This window comes from Cyclospora cayetanensis, unplaced genomic scaffold (assembly GCF_002999335.1).
Source record: "Cyclospora cayetanensis isolate NF1_C8 unplaced genomic scaffold, CcayRef3 CcayRef3_contig_15, whole genome shotgun sequence".
Classification (NCBI taxonomy): Eukaryota; Apicomplexa; class Conoidasida; order Eucoccidiorida; family Eimeriidae; genus Cyclospora; species Cyclospora cayetanensis.
The window spans coordinates 311,462-328,229 of NW_020312092.1; the positions used below are offsets into that span (position 1 = coordinate 311,462).

Genomic DNA, 16,768 nt, shown 5'->3' on the forward strand with positions numbered 1-16,768 from the left:
TTACAGTTGGCGCCCGCAGCAAGCCTCGTTTGAGGACCGGCGGCCCTTCACAATCTAGCCTTCTACCAGCTAGCTAATCCCTACCCTCATATTCATGATACCAGCTAAAGTTTGCCGGCAGCGGTGCCGGCTGCGCTAATAGAGTCTGCGGTACAGGAGCTGCAGCAGCGCAGCGAAGAAACTTTGCAGCCCGCGGTGCTCGAGGCCCTCAACGCGCCTGAACGCACGGACACCCAAAGTTGGGAAATGGCCTCACTTCGACATAGAGTGGCGTGCACTCGAAGCAGAAACCATCACACAAAAGAGATAGCAGCAGGGAAAAGTGAAGAGGGGCTGCTGCTGTGCAGAGGTCCATATTCTGTGGGTGCCCGTAAACCCAGTGCGCTTCCAGAGAGGCCTGTGCGAAGGCTGGACCTGAGGATATACTCTCTTGATTTGTGTTCATACTCCTTGAACCGCGTATGCACTCCCAAGTGCATGTACAGCTCGCGAACGCGATCTTCTCCCTCTGCTTGGCCGTAGACTTCGAGCAGGGCCGCCGCCTCTTTGGGAGTTGCAGCGGCAATGGCCTGCAGCGAAACAGAGGCTAGCAATCCTCCCCGCTCTAGTCTTCCTCTATGCCAGTGAAAAAGGCGCCAACATGACCCTTGGTATGGAATTTGCCTGTATATACATGGAGAACTATCGAGAGAGATACCACACACAGCACGACCTCCATGCCAGGAGACGCTTTCAGGAGATGGTAGAAAGCGGCCAAGACGAGCACGTAGAGGGCGCAGCAGAAGCAGAGACGCACAGATCGTGCTCTGCATGCTTGGCACAAGGCATATAGAAATGTCTGCACAAAAGCCGATTACAATTGCATGCATCTCCGAGCTAGGGGCTTGCACAGATCTGCAAGCTGCTACTACCTTTTAACGTCACACCGAAAGGTTCACTGGCAGGCGTCGCTGCTCGTTCTGCGCCGTACCTGAGCGAAAGGCCAGCTGCACTTGCCTTCACGAATGTCGCTGCCGGCTTTACCAAGAGTCTTAGGAGAGCCGAAACAGTCGAGGAAATCGTCCTGTGCCTGGCCATACGAGAACAACACCCCTTCGACAAACAATTCAAAAAGCGGAGCTGCAGCTGGAGCTGCCGCGAGCGTGAGAAAGCAAACATGCATAAAACAAGTATGGGCAGCGGAGGATGGAAGTAACGCTGGAGAGCGGCGCAAACGAACAAAGGGAGGCACACAGGAGGGAAAGAAGCATGAGAGAGACTATCCAGCCCTCTCCTTGTCAGGCGGGTGTTCAGCTTACTTGAAAGTAATCACCAATGCAGAGGCAGACTTCTTCCGTCTTACTAAGCAGCGAGGCGTCCGTAACACCGCTGTGTAGCAGCCCTGAGAAAAAAAGAGGCGTTCGTCGAGCGTTGATGCGGGAAGCGACATGGTGGCGCTGGTAACACCACCAGCCAAAACGCAGAAGAACAAGAGCCTCGACCCAAGAAACTGTGATTGGAGGCCTGAAAAGGCCAGCATGCAGCAGCAAGAAAACTAAGAAGAACACCTCTTTACCTAGGGCCGTGGGAAGCCAGAAGGAATAGTAGCTTGTCTTGAGCCGGGCTGCTGCTTGTTGCCTGCTGCGTGTTGCTGCAGCAAGCTGTTGCAGAGCCTTCTCTGCAGCGGGGCCTCCTTCTTGGAGCACGCACAGCAGCGCCTGCTGCTGCTGCCCTTGCTGCCCTTGATGCTGGTGCTGTTGCGCCGTCAGCAAGTGCACCTGTCCATTGGTATCGAGATGCTGACCTAGCACCGTCTTGAAGGCGACATCTTGTATAAGCTGGCTGCATGCACCAAAGGCCGAGTGGTTCCCCATGAAATCCTTGAGAACTCTGGAGGCAACAGCTCACACACAGACCTTCCAGCACACCTGCGAGTTGTAAGTGCACGTACAGCAGCTAAATTGCGTATTCACAGAGGCTCATAGACATCAGAGAAGAAACACGCAAATCTCCTAGACAGGGCCTTCCGCTGAGGGGCCAGGGGCAGCCAGAGCTGCCATGCGGGTATACACACGCCGTTGCTGGCGTTGCACAAGTCTACACCCTAGCGCAGCAGGATTCTGCAACACGGTAAACGCATGCTGCTCACTGGTTTAAAGCGTAGGCAAGGAAGAACGAGTCATTGATCGCATTAGCGGGCCCTACTGCCGGCAGTCTGAACCAGCATGGTTTCCCTCTGCGCGTCTCAGCTCCATCCATCTGATCGTCAGCCACAAGGAAGGCCGCTTGTAAGAGCTCGACCCCCCACCCCAGCACGCATACACTGGAAGAGAAGGCAGACTCAAGGCACACGTCGCCTGCTGCCTTGGACGCTGCTGTTGCTGCACTTGCTCGGTCCGCAGGCTGCTGAGCAGCAGCACCAATCTTGGATTCGGAAGACTCTGAAAATTGGAGTTCGTGAGAGGCAGCCAGGGACGCGTATACTGTCAGCAGCCCCCGAAGCAACTTTCCGCCTGCACTCAAAATACGTATAAGAAGCGCAGCCATCGTGCCGTCAAGACACCTGGATGCAAACACCGTATGTGTAGCTGCAGCCCGCCTGAGGCGGCGATACACGCAGCTCTGAGCGAAACCACAAAAGCAGCAACATTCGGAACGCAGCATTGGCACAACCGTCCTTCGCAGAAAAAGGCATACGGAGCTATGTAAATCTACAGATCGAATCACAAGCCGTCTAGTCCCAAAACGCACAGGATGGGGCGATATCGACAAGACAGCAGCCACACGGGGCACTTTCGACACGGAGTGAGAGGGGTTGTAGCACAGGCAGAGCACACTTAGAGAATACGTGAGCATAGCTTGGAGCTTATAGACGGCGAGAGACGACGAGCTAGCTACGCAGCTAGCCAGCTAGCGCACGTACTACCAGTGGATCTGAGGGGTTGCCAAGGTACCGAGTGACCTTCAGGCGTAAAGGGAATAGCTAAGAGGTTGATTTCAAGGCAGCTTAATCAAACACTTGCCGTCAACTGTCCAACCAACAACTTCCCTTAAACCAATGTACTCTTAACCCTGAATTTTGTAGCGTCAAGACGGACCCACGCAGTTGTAGTTGATCACATTTGCGTAGTACTGCATGAGGGACGTGGCATCCGCCTCCGACTCTTTGGCGCACTCTGTGATTTTCTTGAGAAGTGCTTCTTTTACTGGCTCCAGCATCTGTGGCAACCGAAGTCGCAATGCCGCTCTGTCTCAAGCACGGTGGTCCTCAGCGAGAGCAACATCGAAGAAAGCAACAAAAGCAACACCGGTCGACGCAGAAGTAAGGGTAGTAGAAGCAGCAGCCACAGCAGCAAGTTTATTACAGACTTGCAAGAATCGTTGTTGATCCCGCTTGGTATCGACATACACCACATCACCTCCGTCATCAGGTGCTGGAGAAGTATTGTTCAAGGAGCTTCCCGCCTCTGGAACTGCTCCTGTATACCCCGACACTCCTCGAGAGGCCTCCACAGAGTACTTATTTACTGAGAGGCAGTCTTTTGACATTGCCGCTGCTGATCCCGCAAGCGTCTCGCTAGGCCTCCTAAAGGCGACGCGGAGGCGCCTTTCAGGGAAAGCTAACATTTCCGCTGTATAGGGCCTTCTAAATTCTTGACCATCACAGAGAGCCGAGCTGGAGAGACACCGTAGCGCCCCTCCTATGGGGGGCTTCTTCATGAACCCCCCGAAGCCGCACACTGCAGGAAGCCTGAAAGACCAGAGCGCATGCTGCAAATCCCCGCCATGGAAGGAGCAGCGGAGGAGCAGGCACCGCACTCGCATTTGCGGGTAGAATGCAGTCAAAGTGAAGTGGAGCTTGGAGGGCATGAATGGCCCTTGTAGCTCAAGGCCACCTTGCTTCGGGCCGATTGGCTCCAAGGGCGCTTGTCTTGGGACCTTTGAAGTGAGAGTCTGAAGAAGATAATGAAGCTGTGATCATTTGAAATAGAAGGAGTAGCCCCTGTAGTCCGAATTTTGTCTCGAGCAGAACATGTATCAGGGAGGCGCGGCGGTTCCCCCTATGGACTGCCGAGTGCGGGGTGATGATGCTCAAATAGGGGTCCACCCGTTGCTGCAGGCCTCAGAGAGTACCCTCTAACGCGTTAATAGCTTTTTTGGTGGAAGGCCTTGAAGACAAGCAGATTGAAACAGCCCCGCATGTGTGTATAACAGCTGGATGCAGCCTGCCATGCTGGTTGCCATCTCGCTGCATCGGTCATCTCCTCTGGTGTTGCCGTTGCATTGTTTTCAAGTAATACGCAAATATGGAGTACTTTATCTTCGTTTGAATGCATTCAACCCAGTGGATAAGGGCAAGTAGAGGTGACCGCAGCCGACGCGCTAGACCCTGACGCTGCATTGATCTCTTCTTATACTTTTTAAAGCACGATGCAGGGTCTGCTGTGCTTATCCTTCCTACTTCTTTCTTCTCCTCACTCTCTTCGCTGAATAAGCTGTGGTGCCCGGAGATACCAATCAGGCCTTTGAACTGCCCTTAGCTTCTGCTGGGGTTATGTAACATCGGGTGTACCTCATGCAAAGTGACCCCCATACATGGGGCTCCAGGACAGACACCTCAACCGATTCCTCAATCATGGAGGGCATACTAGCTGACTCTCTTCTGCGCGGCCAATCCACAGTACCGCGACAACCGCAGCCTAATTTAGGTACTCAAAGCAGACCCAGCCTGCAAAGGCTGGTACTGCAGTAGGGATCACCCTTTGTTGCTGCAGATGTGAAACAGGACTACCGAAGGGCTGTATAGAGCCTCTTGTTCCATAGAGTCTTGGCACCGAACTAAAGAAAGCAAAAACAGGCTTAAATTCAGGGCGTGGGTGTCCTCCCACCTTAGTAAACCCGCCGCCTGAAGCAGGCAAAACTTCGTCAGTGGTGCCAAAAAGAGGGTGCCCGCCCTCCTTGCCCTCAAGCAGCAGGGTCAGTAACGCAAAGTGACGAGGAAAATTAGCTGCCTCCGTAAGCAAACCTTCCGAAAGATCGCACAGAGCCGCACACACGAACTTAATCCACATGGCGCACCGAAGCTGCTCTTACGCTGTAGAGCTAATTCTTATTCGCAGCACTTGAAAAATGAGAACAGCCAAACCATGTAGCGCATTGAAATTACATCTTGACGAAACGCTTCGCTCTAGTGCGCCTGTACCGGCTACACCATCAAAACCTGCATACATGCATGAAGGGCATGTGCAGGCTGTAGCCATCGAACAAGGCTAAACCTTGGAGTTCAACCAATGTTTGCATTTGGAGTTTGAAGCCAAGGACTACGGTTTTGTCCGCGTTGGGAATACCTGTTCTACCAGTTTGTCCGCTTGACACTTGGCGTACGCATGACTCTCTCTGTACGCCCCATGGATAGAACGACGCGATTGGGAGCTGCGGTAAGAGTGAGGTGCAGCAACTGTTTCTTGCTACACATAGCGACGGGACAGAAGCCCCTGAGGTGATACACTTGCTGAAATTATGAGACATGGGGCTGAGAACGACCGCCGAAGCCGCTGCTGGCGAATATACGCGAGCTTGCGCGGCTGGCGTATTTGCGCTAGCTATCAGCTGAAGCGTGGCATGTGTGTTACACAAGACTTCAATTCCTTCTGCTCGTATCGGATGCCTAGTGCTAGCCTCCGAGCACTTCTTGCTGCAAGTCATGCCGCTGAAATTGAGGTATAACGCACGCATGCTGAGGCCTGCTTGCTTGTATGCGGAGGCCTTTAGGGCTCGGCGTGATAATGCACAAAACTGCCCAGATCAACTGCAGTGAACTGAGATGACGACGGGGCTACATTTGATAAAGAGAATCTCTCACTGCGAGCTCAGTACAGAAGATGAATCTTCGGACTCTAGCTCGCTGCCGGCTGCTGCAGTAAAAGCGCGCAAGCGGGAGGAACTGCACGACCTTGCCAAAACCTCCCGTTACACTGAGCTGTTGAAATGGCGATCGAAAAGCGCTGCGCGCCTTTGACACGCTGCAAAGAGGACCACCATTTGATAAGGCCCATCTTTTACGACTCGCCGATAGTGCTCCAAGTTAGGCATTGAAACCTATTCCGCTTCGCCTTTATTTTGGTCTTGCTGTGGGTTCTGGTGCGCCTGCTGCTCCTGCTGTGGGTTCTGGTGCGCCTGCTGCTCTTGCTGTGGGTTCTGGTGCGCCTGCTGTTCTTGCTGTCTCTTCTGTTTGTGCATGCCTTCCGTCACGCACGAACTGCTGTTTGTAGATGAGGCTGTCGTGGGAAGACCGGTGCTGTAGGGGCAGGGGTTTTCAAGAAAGAGATAATACAGGCGGCCCAGGATAACATACTGGACCAGCAGCATTGAGAGGATTGTAAGCTGGCAGATAAAGAGACCCCTCTCTCCCTTCGATACAGCGATCTCATAGAAGAAGTTGCAAACAAGCGACAACAATCCCCCTACCATGGCCGCCAAACCCACGAGGGTACTGAAATGCTTCGGTGAGAAGGTATGCTCAATATACACAAAGATCTGTCCCATGAAAAGCGACATATAGAAACAAAAGAAAACGACTGAAGCATAGCCCGCGGCCTCCCTCCTCAGCATGGCAAGGGCGTACATAAGGAATCCGGACGTATTGAGTGCCAGCATAACCCGCACAATCCCCCACACGTCCGCCAACTTTCCCAGGATAATACACGGAATGAAACTGAGAGGCAATGCCACCTCTAGGAAAGCGACCACTGAAGTGGAGAAGCTTCGCCGGGGAGCCAACTGATAGAAGCAGGAGACCCACACAACTCCCACAAAGTACAAAACCACCAATACATACCGCTCTGAAAAAATCTGGCTCCGAAAGTTGCACCTTTTCTCACTGCCCGGAACGGCGGGGAGCGCAAGACATTTGTCCATGGAAACTTCATGAGTCAGGTCGTCGTCTTTTGCGCTGCCTTCTGCCGCTGCTTCTCCGAGCTGCCTGGAGCCAAAGACTTGCAAGGAGACGGAGCTGCCTCCAGTCTCTACAAAAGCCCCAACGGGAGGTGACGGGGGTGCCAGCGCCTCTGCCACCGGGCCAAGAGGAGGGCAGGAGTAGGAGGTTTTAACTGGTGACTCGGGTTCCTGGCTTGCTAAGGGAGAGTGTTGGTGGATGTCGGGTGGTTGTGTGCGTGGGTAACGCGATTGCGTGTGCTCGGTAGACTGATCCTCTGTGCTGCTGGACCCCTTCACATGTGTGGTGGCTGCATGCTTGGCGTCCACTGACTTGGCGTTCACATCATATACACGAAAGTTGCGGTAGGGGAAAAGGGTGAGCGCCACGAAGAACATACAGCCTGGTCCTACAAACGCGTATACCCAGCATACCTTGAGGTCGTTACCTCCAAAGTATTCGAGGATCACCGGCACAAACATAGACGCCGAGGCAGCGGAGCCAGTGATGGTAATGATCAGACCAGCGCTGCCGGGGAAGAGCCGCGCGATACACAGATGGGGCAGCGAAGATGTGTCAACTCCGAGCCCAATCAACACAAAGGCCGCAGGCAGGGTGTAGCGAGAGTTGCGAGTCGTACTGGCCAGAAGACACCAGCCAGTAAAACTGATGGACTGCCCCAGCAGCGCCGTCAGACGAGGCCCTAAGGAATCCACAAGGAAACCCGCAAGAGCCGAGGAGGAGAAGTGTACTGCGAGGGTCAAGGTGTAAAGCTTCTGAACAGCCGCCTCCTGAGCGTTGCACACACCAGGAATTTGTTCCTGTCCAGGCCCCTCCAAGAAGGCAGTGCTGTCCTCGTCACACAAGTAGGAGAAGCCCCCAGCCCGCAAGATCATCGTTGCTAGAGGAGCCCAGCCCATATACACGCAGCCAGTGACAAAGATATAAAAAGAGTAGGTAATTAACAAGACATAACGGTTGAGGCCCCACGGGGTCGGCTGCACAGCCCCTGGCAGATCGCTGCGCGGCAGCAGACGAGGTAAGTATGAATGAGTGAAGCGCTTCATTTTCGTTGAGTTAAACGGTCTCAAGAAAGGGAGAAACCAACTGTTGCTTTGACTGCGAGGAGAGCCATTGGCTCTCGTTTTGGTGTACATATAGAGGCTGGAGATTCACCACTTTCTTTGCTGAGCATCCAGAAGCAAAGCTTCTGAACTGATACAAGCCTGGGCTGTTCAGGGAACTATGGCCAACAAACCAGACATGCGTAAGCCACATGCAAAGCATAAGTTGTGGGGCGTTGCACTGCTAGTCCGCTCTGTGCAACTGGACTAAATCCAGGGCCTGTGACAGGTGGCCTGCCTGAGTAATCAAAAGCTGGAAATGCGGAATGTACAGGGGTGTTACAATAAAACAAGCGATGCAATGAAGAAGATGGAGCAACTTTCTTTCCCCAGATGGGTATCGAGGACTTTTCTCAGCCAGCAGTATCTATTCTTGCAGTTATTGGGATGAGTACTAGCCAAAACGGGCCAGAACTGTTTCATAAAATAGTCATAAGCTCAGAAGAGTGAACTGCCCACCAATTGATGCGTACACAAACCAGTAAACGGGTTAAACCCTTGGGGCTGGTGTAGGGCACCGGGGCCGTATTGGATTTTAATAAAATGAACTCAACAAAGTTCAGCCCAGTACAAACACCATTTATATTTTCTATAATTTGCTCGAGAGCTGCGTGGGTTACTTGATCGGTCGAAGTATTCAAGCGAAGTTCTTAAAGAAGTCGTAGCAATTATGGGCTAAAGTGGACACCAGCTTCTAGTACGGCTCACTCGTTCAGATCAGTTTTTCAGAAATCTCTCATGAACTTGCGGTGGTTGCGTGACTCTCTGTTGACAACATGATGGTTACTCTTTGGTGAGGTGCAGAAAGCCTTTGCATGCGAGCCCTCACATGAAACACAGCATCACTTTACAGGGTCATTTCAACCCGTTTCTAAGGCTGCTGTGCTTCAGTTTAAACGCCCTTGAGGTATTGAAGGCTGTAAGCTGGCAGGAAATGACTAATCTGCTTCAGGCGTGACTGGCAATATCATGCTTGCAATGGGCATAGCGACACTTCAGCAGGCCTTACTACACCAGCTATAGAATTAAAATTAGTGGCGGACACACCAATTAGTCTGCCTGTTTGTATATCGTCGTATTGTTTGCAGAGCACTCTGCGCTAGATACAAGAAGATGCAATGTTGTGTGCACGTGCACCAGGTGCAATGTGCAACTACCTGTGAATGGAGTGCTTGGATGGTCCAGCTGCGCGCACCCTTGCGGCCACCCTCTCCGTATCATAGACCTAGGTGAGCGCGGGAAGGAGGAGGAGGAAGCTTCTTTGAGAAAAAGTAACGTTCTATTGATATTTCTTCACTCTGGAATGAGGTGTCCCCCTAAGGAGACCTTGGTTTGACCCTTGTGCTTGTGCTATGAATGATTATGTGCAGCATGATGCACTGAGGAAAATTAGAAAAGCGCGATCAATGCGCGCCGTGTACATTTCTGCAAAACTCTTGAATTCAGGTTGCCGACTAGGTTGGGCTAGCGGTTTTCGCAACGAGCTTTTTGATAACGCGCCTCCCCAAAAGTCGACCATGGTTAGGAAAGACACACTTAGAACCAGAAGCACTAACTACCAGTACTAGAGGGCAATGATTAATGGCTTCTGCGGGATAATGAAAGGACGAATACAGACTTAGGACGACAGCAAAAGGCTTAGGCGTTCATCTCGTAGAAGTTTCCGCAAATGCACCTGGTGAAGGCCGGGTTTGTTTCATAGCTTACCACATGGCCTTACATTCGAGTCAGGAGATTATTGGTTCAAGCAATTCATAGAGAGCGAGTCAGCACGCGAACGCCGCAGACGCCGCGACTCGAGACGACAATCTAAGCACTGATCTGTAATTGTATTCTTATTTTATTCGCCGACCGATAGGAGCTGGTAGGTGACACCTATTATAGTTGTATTCATATTCAAAAGGTGACCACCTGTGTGGGAACTAGTTACGAAAGACGCAAAGAGTTATGAAGACTTAAGGCGACTTTTTCGTGGGCTGAGTATTCATAAAAGCGAAAAGAATTGGAAAAATAAAACATTAGGCATAGAAAATGGTCGCTTGGTGTATTGCCAAGTTTTGTGCTCTTTAGATTGACAAAGACTTTATATAATTGTTTGGCGTCAACTTGTAGCTGCGCCAAACGGATACCTGCAGAAATGATTTAGCACCGAGGATACCTTATATGTGCATCATGCGGCACGGACTGGGAGCAGAAAAGACAGGTCACACGACCCACTCCCTGGCCCCTCCGCCTCCGGCAGACGTGCGAAGAATGCCAAAAGTAAAGAGGTCACAACTTCTGGCCTTTCGGCTCGCAAAACTCCTCGTATTCTCCCTGACCTCGGTTGTTTGACCCGCCTTTGTATTCTTCTGTGCCAACAAGCATTCCTGTTGCATATTCATCCCAGTAGTCCGAATGAAGCCCTTCTTGGATTCCATCCCACAAAACCTTGTCTTCGGCGGCATCCCGTCTTTTGAACTCCGGTTTTCCTGCTTCAACATCACAAAATTCCATTGGCTGAAGGCCCTCCGACATATGGCCGCTTTCGTCTTTTGATAAATTTCCATTGAAGGAGGTGAGCCGGATGAAAGAGGGTCCATCTTCATTAGAACGCCATCGAGTTATCGAGTAGAAAGGATCGTTGGCGCTACTGAGCTTTCGGGCATTTCCAGGAGCTCTTTCTTCAAACGGAGTGTATGAGTGGAAACCGTCATCGCCGAAAAGCATACCGCCACGAGTTTTGTAGAGATGTCCGACATGGCCCCCCTGAAAAAAGTGAATGCAGATTATAGGGTATGCCAAATATTTTTGATAAACTTGGGCTGTTTCTTCAACACGTGTCCCCACATTGCTCTATCTTGTTGCGCAGCTACTGGCAGCTCTGCGTGATGCATTTGCGACTAGCAGTGCTCACTAGCTCCGCTTCACACCCCATGAGCATGGCAGGGGTGAGCCCGTGATCACAACCCAACAGCTTTGAGCTTACGAGTAAGAAAAGCGCGTTGAGGAATTGTGATGATGAAGGTGCTATGGCCACTGAAAACGGTTCTTTGAGGACGTGTACTCCGTAATAGATGGCAAACATGTACACCAATACAGCAGCTGTTACCAGGCTAAAGTAACAAGCATACAGAAAAGCACCCAAGAATATGCATTATGGGAGCTCAAAAAGGTGTGGCGATATATAGCGAAGCAAGAGTGTGGCTAAACGACAATTTAGCTGTTTATTAATTGAGCGAAGTGTAGAAGCAGGATGCGGCTGCTAGGGGCTGGATCAGGACCAGCTTGAGGGGGTGTAGAAGGATCAGAGGCAGGAGAGAGGCGAGAGAATATGCAAAATGCGCATTTTGCTGCTGACCTCCACAGCAAAAACTTGAGCAAATAGATGCTCATGGAAAAAAGCCAAAGAGGTGCAAAAATTATGTTGAAGTGCTGCGACATTTCTTCCTTTGGCAGCACCAAAGCCATGCGAATCTCCCGATTCATCTTGTTTTTCTGCGCTGTGAACATACAGAAACAAGCAAGGTATAAACGGAATGCAATGTAGGAAGCCTCTCGTCCCTTTGGCTTCCGTCTAGACTGTATTCTATTATGCCTAGTGCTAGCATTTGCCCAAATAATTGTAGGAAAAGCCTCGCGATGCTCTCCTAATTGCTCGCTACTCTCCCGTGAATTTTGCACTTTTTCCTCCCTCCAGATTTGCCAATTCTTTACTCATTTCTGTGCTGGTGCTTCTAGCCGAAATCTTACTAGTCATTACGCAAGGGGCAGTTGAGGCCGAACATGGTAGTGCAGAAGAGTGGATGTGGGTCAGGCAACAGCCCACCAGCCCGCCTAGTACAGTGCAACACGCGCGCAGCAGACAAAATAGTTTTGATGTAGCTGTTCCATTATCTCCCCATACAGCGTAGAAGAAGCTCTTAAGTATTACACCGAGTTTGGCATCTGGAAAAAAATTCATCGGCGCGCTTCACATTGAACGGCAAACATCGTTTTCGGTCGTTGTGTCAAGCAAAAGTCTCATATTTTCCCCTTCCCAGTTCGGCACGCGAATTTTACTTGAACCCTTTCCTGTCTCACCTTCCCTGTCCTCGCAACCGTCGCCCCCGCATTTACCGCAGGAGGCCAAACAGCAGGCTGAGCCGTCTTCGCTAAGGGTTCCAGAACTGCACGAGGGGTCGCGTAGACTGGCAGCAGCTGAAGTCCGAAAAATGTGTTCACAGGCAAAACAAGACAGAACCTGTATGCCGTGTGGGCGATAAAACGTCCAAGCCCAAAGGGATACAAACGCGAAAAGAATTCGTTGAGGATTTGGTCACATCTAGAAACAAATGTTTGGCGTGATGCACAGCCGCATGCAAACCAGATCCGGTTATGCTTTGTTTGCGGGCGGCTGTGATCCAATGGCAGATATATTGATTCGAATGATCTGCACTGCAATGACGGCAGGTAAGTGTGGAACTGGCAAGGCGAAAAAGTGCGTTGCAGGGCATAAAGGCAGTGCTTGTTCCCGCATTTCACCTGGCGCAGCGCACTGTTTTTTGAAGAAGACTTGTATATCCTGAAACGCATGACGAGCAGATGGTGCTACAGCGCAATACTAATGCCGAATTCTTCATCATGTTAGTTCCCTGCTATCAGGGAAACGATGATCGATTAAAGTGAGTTCATATATTTGAATTTAGAGGGTGTGCCAAGAGTGATAGTGAAGGCAAAATTTTCATTACAAGGCCACACAGGAAAAGCTTATAGGATGGTCAGTACAAGTTTGTCCCTTGGAAGCAATCCTTTAACCAATGTCATTCCTTCCATAATTTATGTTCAGATTTTACACGGCAGAAGACGCCGTACTAAAAACGAGGTCTTTTGAGGCTGGTATTGGAGCACTGCGCTGCACAGGCTGCTGGATAGATCACTAAGTAAATGGATGAAACAGCTTACTCTATAGGCGTGAAACGGAAAGTCAAGTGTGACAATTGATTCCCCTGCGTCGCGTCATTAATCAGCACACAGGTATGCATGGCAAAAAATGGAAACCTGGTATGGATGAACGAACGACTTGCATTGGCGAGCGTTGCCCTTGTGGATGCTGTGGCCCTAGTAAGTCATTCATGGGCACATGTGTACGCACTGCAAAGAGAAGTGTGCAGTTAACCCTATGTGAACACAGATAGGTGATTCAGAAAACAATCCTTTTTGCGCCTGCAGCGTGGCCCGTGCCAAAAAGCCGTGTAATCTGTGAAGGGGGGCAGCAAGGGGGGAGTGTTGGATGGCTAGTGCTTTTTCTTGTACAGCTTACCCTCGGACTTGCATTGGAACTGCAGAACGAACCGCCGCACGTTTTCTTCAGATCCCGGAAGGGCCTCTCTAAGAGCTATATGTGAAGACTGCCGCGTAGCCACGAGACTGTTTGCACCACGCTCGGTCGACTTGTCATTAGCTTTACTGGTGCCAAGGTAATTGTATAGCAGAGGGAACATCACTTGCAAATCAGCCGCTGAGACAAACGTAAACCGCACTTAATGAGGCAAGCATTGCTTTGGATCCAGCATCTCGGCCGAATCCCGGGCTGTAGCAGAGTGTGCGCCCCGTTTGTATCTTCATACATGAGGATTGCTAGCGATGGCCTCAACAACCGGGGAGAAGACATTCATTGCATACGGCACCCGCTAAATGTTCATGGTTTCTCGGGTGTCACCCCCTGTAGTGCAACAGCCTGGGCTTCAGGCGCAAACAGCTGTCAGCAGGGCACTTGCCTATTGTTGGAATGTTCATGTCCAGTTTACCCTCCTTGCATCCCCGACACCATACGTAAAGTTCGACAAAGTCTTGCTGCATTCATAGCATCAGCCGCGCACGGCCATTTTTGGCAATATCTGTAGGGGTCTGGTGGAGATCCAGTGTTTTGGAAACGAAAGCGTTCATAAGTTTAGTGAGACGGCTACGAGCAAAGACTGAGCATGCTTACAGAAGGATCGAATGCGACACTTGTGGACTGCACGCTGGAAACCTCCTGTGCGACTTCGCCATTTGCGACTATATCTCCTTCCTTAGACGTGATGGCACGGATGTCTGCCACGGTGGGGGAAGCCACGAGGCGTGGGTCGAACGGAACGTCGGCTGAATCGCGCAGTGCAGGAGAACCTCCAGCATTGGCGGTTGGCGTCAGGGGGCCGATGGCCACGTGGAATCCCTGAGGTACCTCTGTGGCAAGTGGCACAATACACAAAAAGTGTGCACCGTTTGAGCAGCTGTGGTGGAAGTTAGTAGCGACTGCACTCAAAAAGAAGTCTTGTTACAACAGAAAGAGGGGTGAGATTCTGCCTGCTGGTGGACTTACCCTGTAAAAGCGCGCTGCTTGAACAGATGACTTTCCACGTCAGAACAACAGGTTCGCATCCATCTAGTCGTAACTCCGCTCTAACGGTAATAGGCTCGCTGCTGTCACCTCCAACGGAAAAGCAACTTTTGTAAACCACGTCAAGCTCAGCTACCGGGCGGTGTATCCCGTCTTGGTGCTGGTGGTCTACTAGCTTTCCTTCGCTCCCGCTCACTTTGTAGGAGAGAAGCAGCCCTGCAAGTTGCTCGGACCAGCAGAGAGTTTTGTATGAACACTGAACTGATTAGAGGCATCTACCCATATGAGCGTGACACTCGTATTGAATCAGTTTCTACTGGTAGCTACAAGCATGTGCTAGACTCAGGCAGCTTGCGTACGGGTTCAAAGGCCTACGGAGCGGCTCAGGAGTACAGAGGAAGCGTACCGTCACCGTAGGCCATATTTACGTTGATAATGGGCATCAGAAGCATGGAAGCCATCTCGTCGTAAGCACTCCTGATGGGAGCTACCAGCCGAATCAAAGTCGCGGTCCCTTCGTCCATCCGGAATACGGGGTTATCTGAAAGCATGCACACCCCGGGGCACACAAGGTCCCAACCTTATTAAAATAGGGAAACGTTGAAAGGTTTAACGATGTTGGAAAAAAACGGTGCGCAAGGTGAGGATTTCACTACTGCACGAGGACATACATGATCTGTTGGCTAAGATATTGACGAATGCAGAAACTGGCATAAGAAGAGGCTTGAACGCCCTACTTCTGGTTAGATTCTGCCTTACCATCCGCATTTTCCGACCACAGAGGAGTGACCTTGCCTCCCTCAACAATGAGTCTCGGGTTTTCCTCTCTGTTGGCTGGGTCCAGCGCGGCCTGGCCGTGGATATGATGGAGGAATGGCGTGCCATCTTCTTGTCCTGCTTCTTTTTGCACAAAATCCTTGAATCGAGAGGCCAAAGAAGATGGGAGGGGAGATACCAAAAAAGCGTCAAAGTGCTGGCAATTCTCAATTTGCACATTATCGCTTTGGGGCCCAAAAAAGGCGTACCGCAAAGGGTTCTCCTCAGCAGGAGGTGGAAATAATTCGTCAAAGTCCTCAGACTCGGATGCAATGCCTGATGCGCTGCTCAAGCCAGAGAAACGGGGGGGAAAGGGCTTCACGGGTAGTAAGTACGGAACTACTGCATTCGGATCAGGAGTTTCCACAGGGTTGACCTCTGAAGAGTCCCCTGGAGGAGTAGCCTGGGAGCTTTCAAAAGCGACCAAAGGCTGAGAAGCTGCTGCAAAGTCAGTGCCGCTCTGGTAGTCACTATTCCCCGTAATACTTTCAAATGCAAAAGAAGGTTGTGCACCAGCACCGGACTCGTAAAGGAAAGCAGAGTCTGGCGCGTCTACAGGGGGAAGTCGAAGCTCGTCGGTCAGGTTTATTGGGCTGCTGAATAAAGGGCCGCCTTCACTTGTCTCCAGAGGCAGCCCACCGACCGATTCCGCAGAAACCCATATCCCTACTGCGACCGCTGCACTGAAAGCTCGTGCACACCATTGTGAACGATAGGGTGCGTGGCCGCTCGCATTGAAATTAAGGCTCCGAATAAGCACATTATTAGGGGATTTGCAAATGTGAGCAGAGTTGGGGATTTGAATCGGCCCTATTTTGTCCTGGTCAGACGCTGCATCCCGGCGAACATTATGGTTTTTCCTCACCATGCTGAGTAACGCCACGCGCCAACGAGCCTCTAATTTTTCTCCAGCCAACAGACTTGGAGGAGAGTTACAGCAGGAAGCAGAGACTGCAGCAACGAAAGATGACTTTGGGTCCAGAATGGCATGTATGGAATTCGCCCGCTCGGTTTCAGCCAGCGGAGGGCGAACCGCGGAGTGCTTGAAGGCTTTGCTTTTCCCTCCGGAGTTCAGAGTTTAACCATTGGTGACAAAAGACAAACAGAACTTAGATACTTGGATGAACCCAACTGCAATGGGATGCCTTCGCCGGCCCAGTAACTGCTCCACCCCCCATAACACACTCGTTCACGCGGGCCACCAGGACCGGAGCCACGAGGTGGCAGGAAAAATATCGATTCGGACTGACGTCTCCCAGAAATTTGTTTGATATCACTTTTGGAATTTAGGATTTCGATTTTACCAGTGGATTTAGGTTTTTCATCAGTGAATTGCCAATGGGGCATGTCCTACTAATTCAGCAACAAACAAACATACAGAATGCCAGTGACCACCTGTTTGAAACTACATGTTTTACGGCTCCCTAACGAAGCCTCTTGCTCTGAGCAGCATACCGCATGCAGTCGCTCATTGTTTTCGTGGGCTATGACAGGCCATGCACCAACGGGTTTTCCCTAAAAGGCAACATTCGGCAGCACCTTTCCCTGCCGCACTTGCCTGTTACATTCTTTCGG

General features: G+C 51.1%; 3 protein-coding genes across 3 annotated transcripts; all 3 read right to left on the reverse strand.

Annotated features, from left to right (window-relative positions):
- Positions 1–135: 135 nt before the first annotated feature.
- Positions 136–3,390, reverse strand: LOC34617812 (farnesyl pyrophosphate synthase). The gene is made up of 8 exons (XM_026336845.1): positions 3,349–3,390; positions 3,078–3,198; positions 2,129–2,492; positions 1,556–1,869; positions 1,299–1,381; positions 971–1,069; positions 415–569; positions 136–217 (listed from the first exon to the last, which is right to left on the reverse strand). Exons 2-8 carry the CDS (start codon positions 3,196–3,198, stop codon positions 136–138), a joined length of 1,218 nt encoding a protein of 405 aa, XP_026192630.1. The 5' UTR covers positions 3,349–3,390.
- Positions 3,391–6,227: 2,837 nt separating this feature from the next.
- LOC34617813 lies at positions 6,228–7,980 on the reverse strand. The gene is made up of 2 exons (XM_026336846.1): positions 6,381–7,980; positions 6,228–6,277 (listed from the first exon to the last, which is right to left on the reverse strand). The coding sequence occupies exons 1-2, from the start codon at positions 7,978–7,980 to the stop codon at positions 6,228–6,230; spliced, it is 1,650 nt and encodes a 549-aa protein (XP_026192631.1).
- A 2,328-nt stretch (positions 7,981–10,308) lies between these two features.
- On the reverse strand, positions 10,309–16,540 carry LOC34617814. Its single transcript, XM_026336847.1, has 14 exons — positions 16,387–16,540; positions 15,137–16,255; positions 14,784–14,918; positions 14,356–14,593; positions 13,988–14,270; positions 13,776–13,851; positions 13,319–13,516; positions 12,961–13,004; positions 12,541–12,580; positions 12,100–12,216; positions 11,770–11,853; positions 11,378–11,519; positions 11,006–11,132; positions 10,309–10,785 (listed from the first exon to the last, which is right to left on the reverse strand). Exons 1-14 carry the CDS (start codon positions 16,538–16,540, stop codon positions 10,309–10,311), a joined length of 3,234 nt encoding a protein of 1,077 aa, XP_026192632.1.
- Positions 16,541–16,768: the final 228 nt, after the last annotated feature.

Excerpts from the sequence above, each read along its gene's own strand:
- LOC34617814 (XM_026336847.1), bottom strand. The coding sequence starts at position 16,540 with ATGCCCCATTGGCAATTCACTGATGAAAAACCTAAATCCACTGGTAAA. Across the intron at positions 16,256-16,386 it reads CTCCGGTCCTGGTGGCCCGC|GGAAAAGCAAAGCCTTCAAG; the intron begins GTGAACGAGTGT and ends TGAACTCCGGAG. Across the intron at positions 11,854-12,099 it reads CGGTTGCGAGGACAGGGAAG|GCGGGCTGGTGGGCTGTTGC; the intron begins GTGAGACAGGAA and ends GCACTGTACTAG.
- LOC34617813 (XM_026336846.1), bottom strand. The coding sequence starts at position 7,980 with ATGAAGCGCTTCACTCATTCATACTTACCTCGTCTGCTGCCGCGCAGC. Across the intron at positions 6,278-6,380 it reads TGTATCGAAGGGAGAGAGGG|CACCGGTCTTCCCACGACAG; the intron begins GTCTCTTTATCT and ends CTGCCCCTACAG.
- LOC34617812 (XM_026336845.1), bottom strand. The coding sequence starts at position 3,198 with ATGCTGGAGCCAGTAAAAGAAGCACTTCTCAAGAAAATCACAGAGTGC. Across the intron at positions 1,382-1,555 it reads CTGGCTTCCCACGGCCCTAG|GGCTGCTACACAGCGGTGTT; the intron begins GTAAAGAGGTGT and ends TTTTTTTCTCAG. Across the intron at positions 218-414 it reads TCAAGAGAGTATATCCTCAG|GCGCGTTGAGGGCCTCGAGC; the intron begins GTCCAGCCTTCG and ends CCGTGCGTTCAG.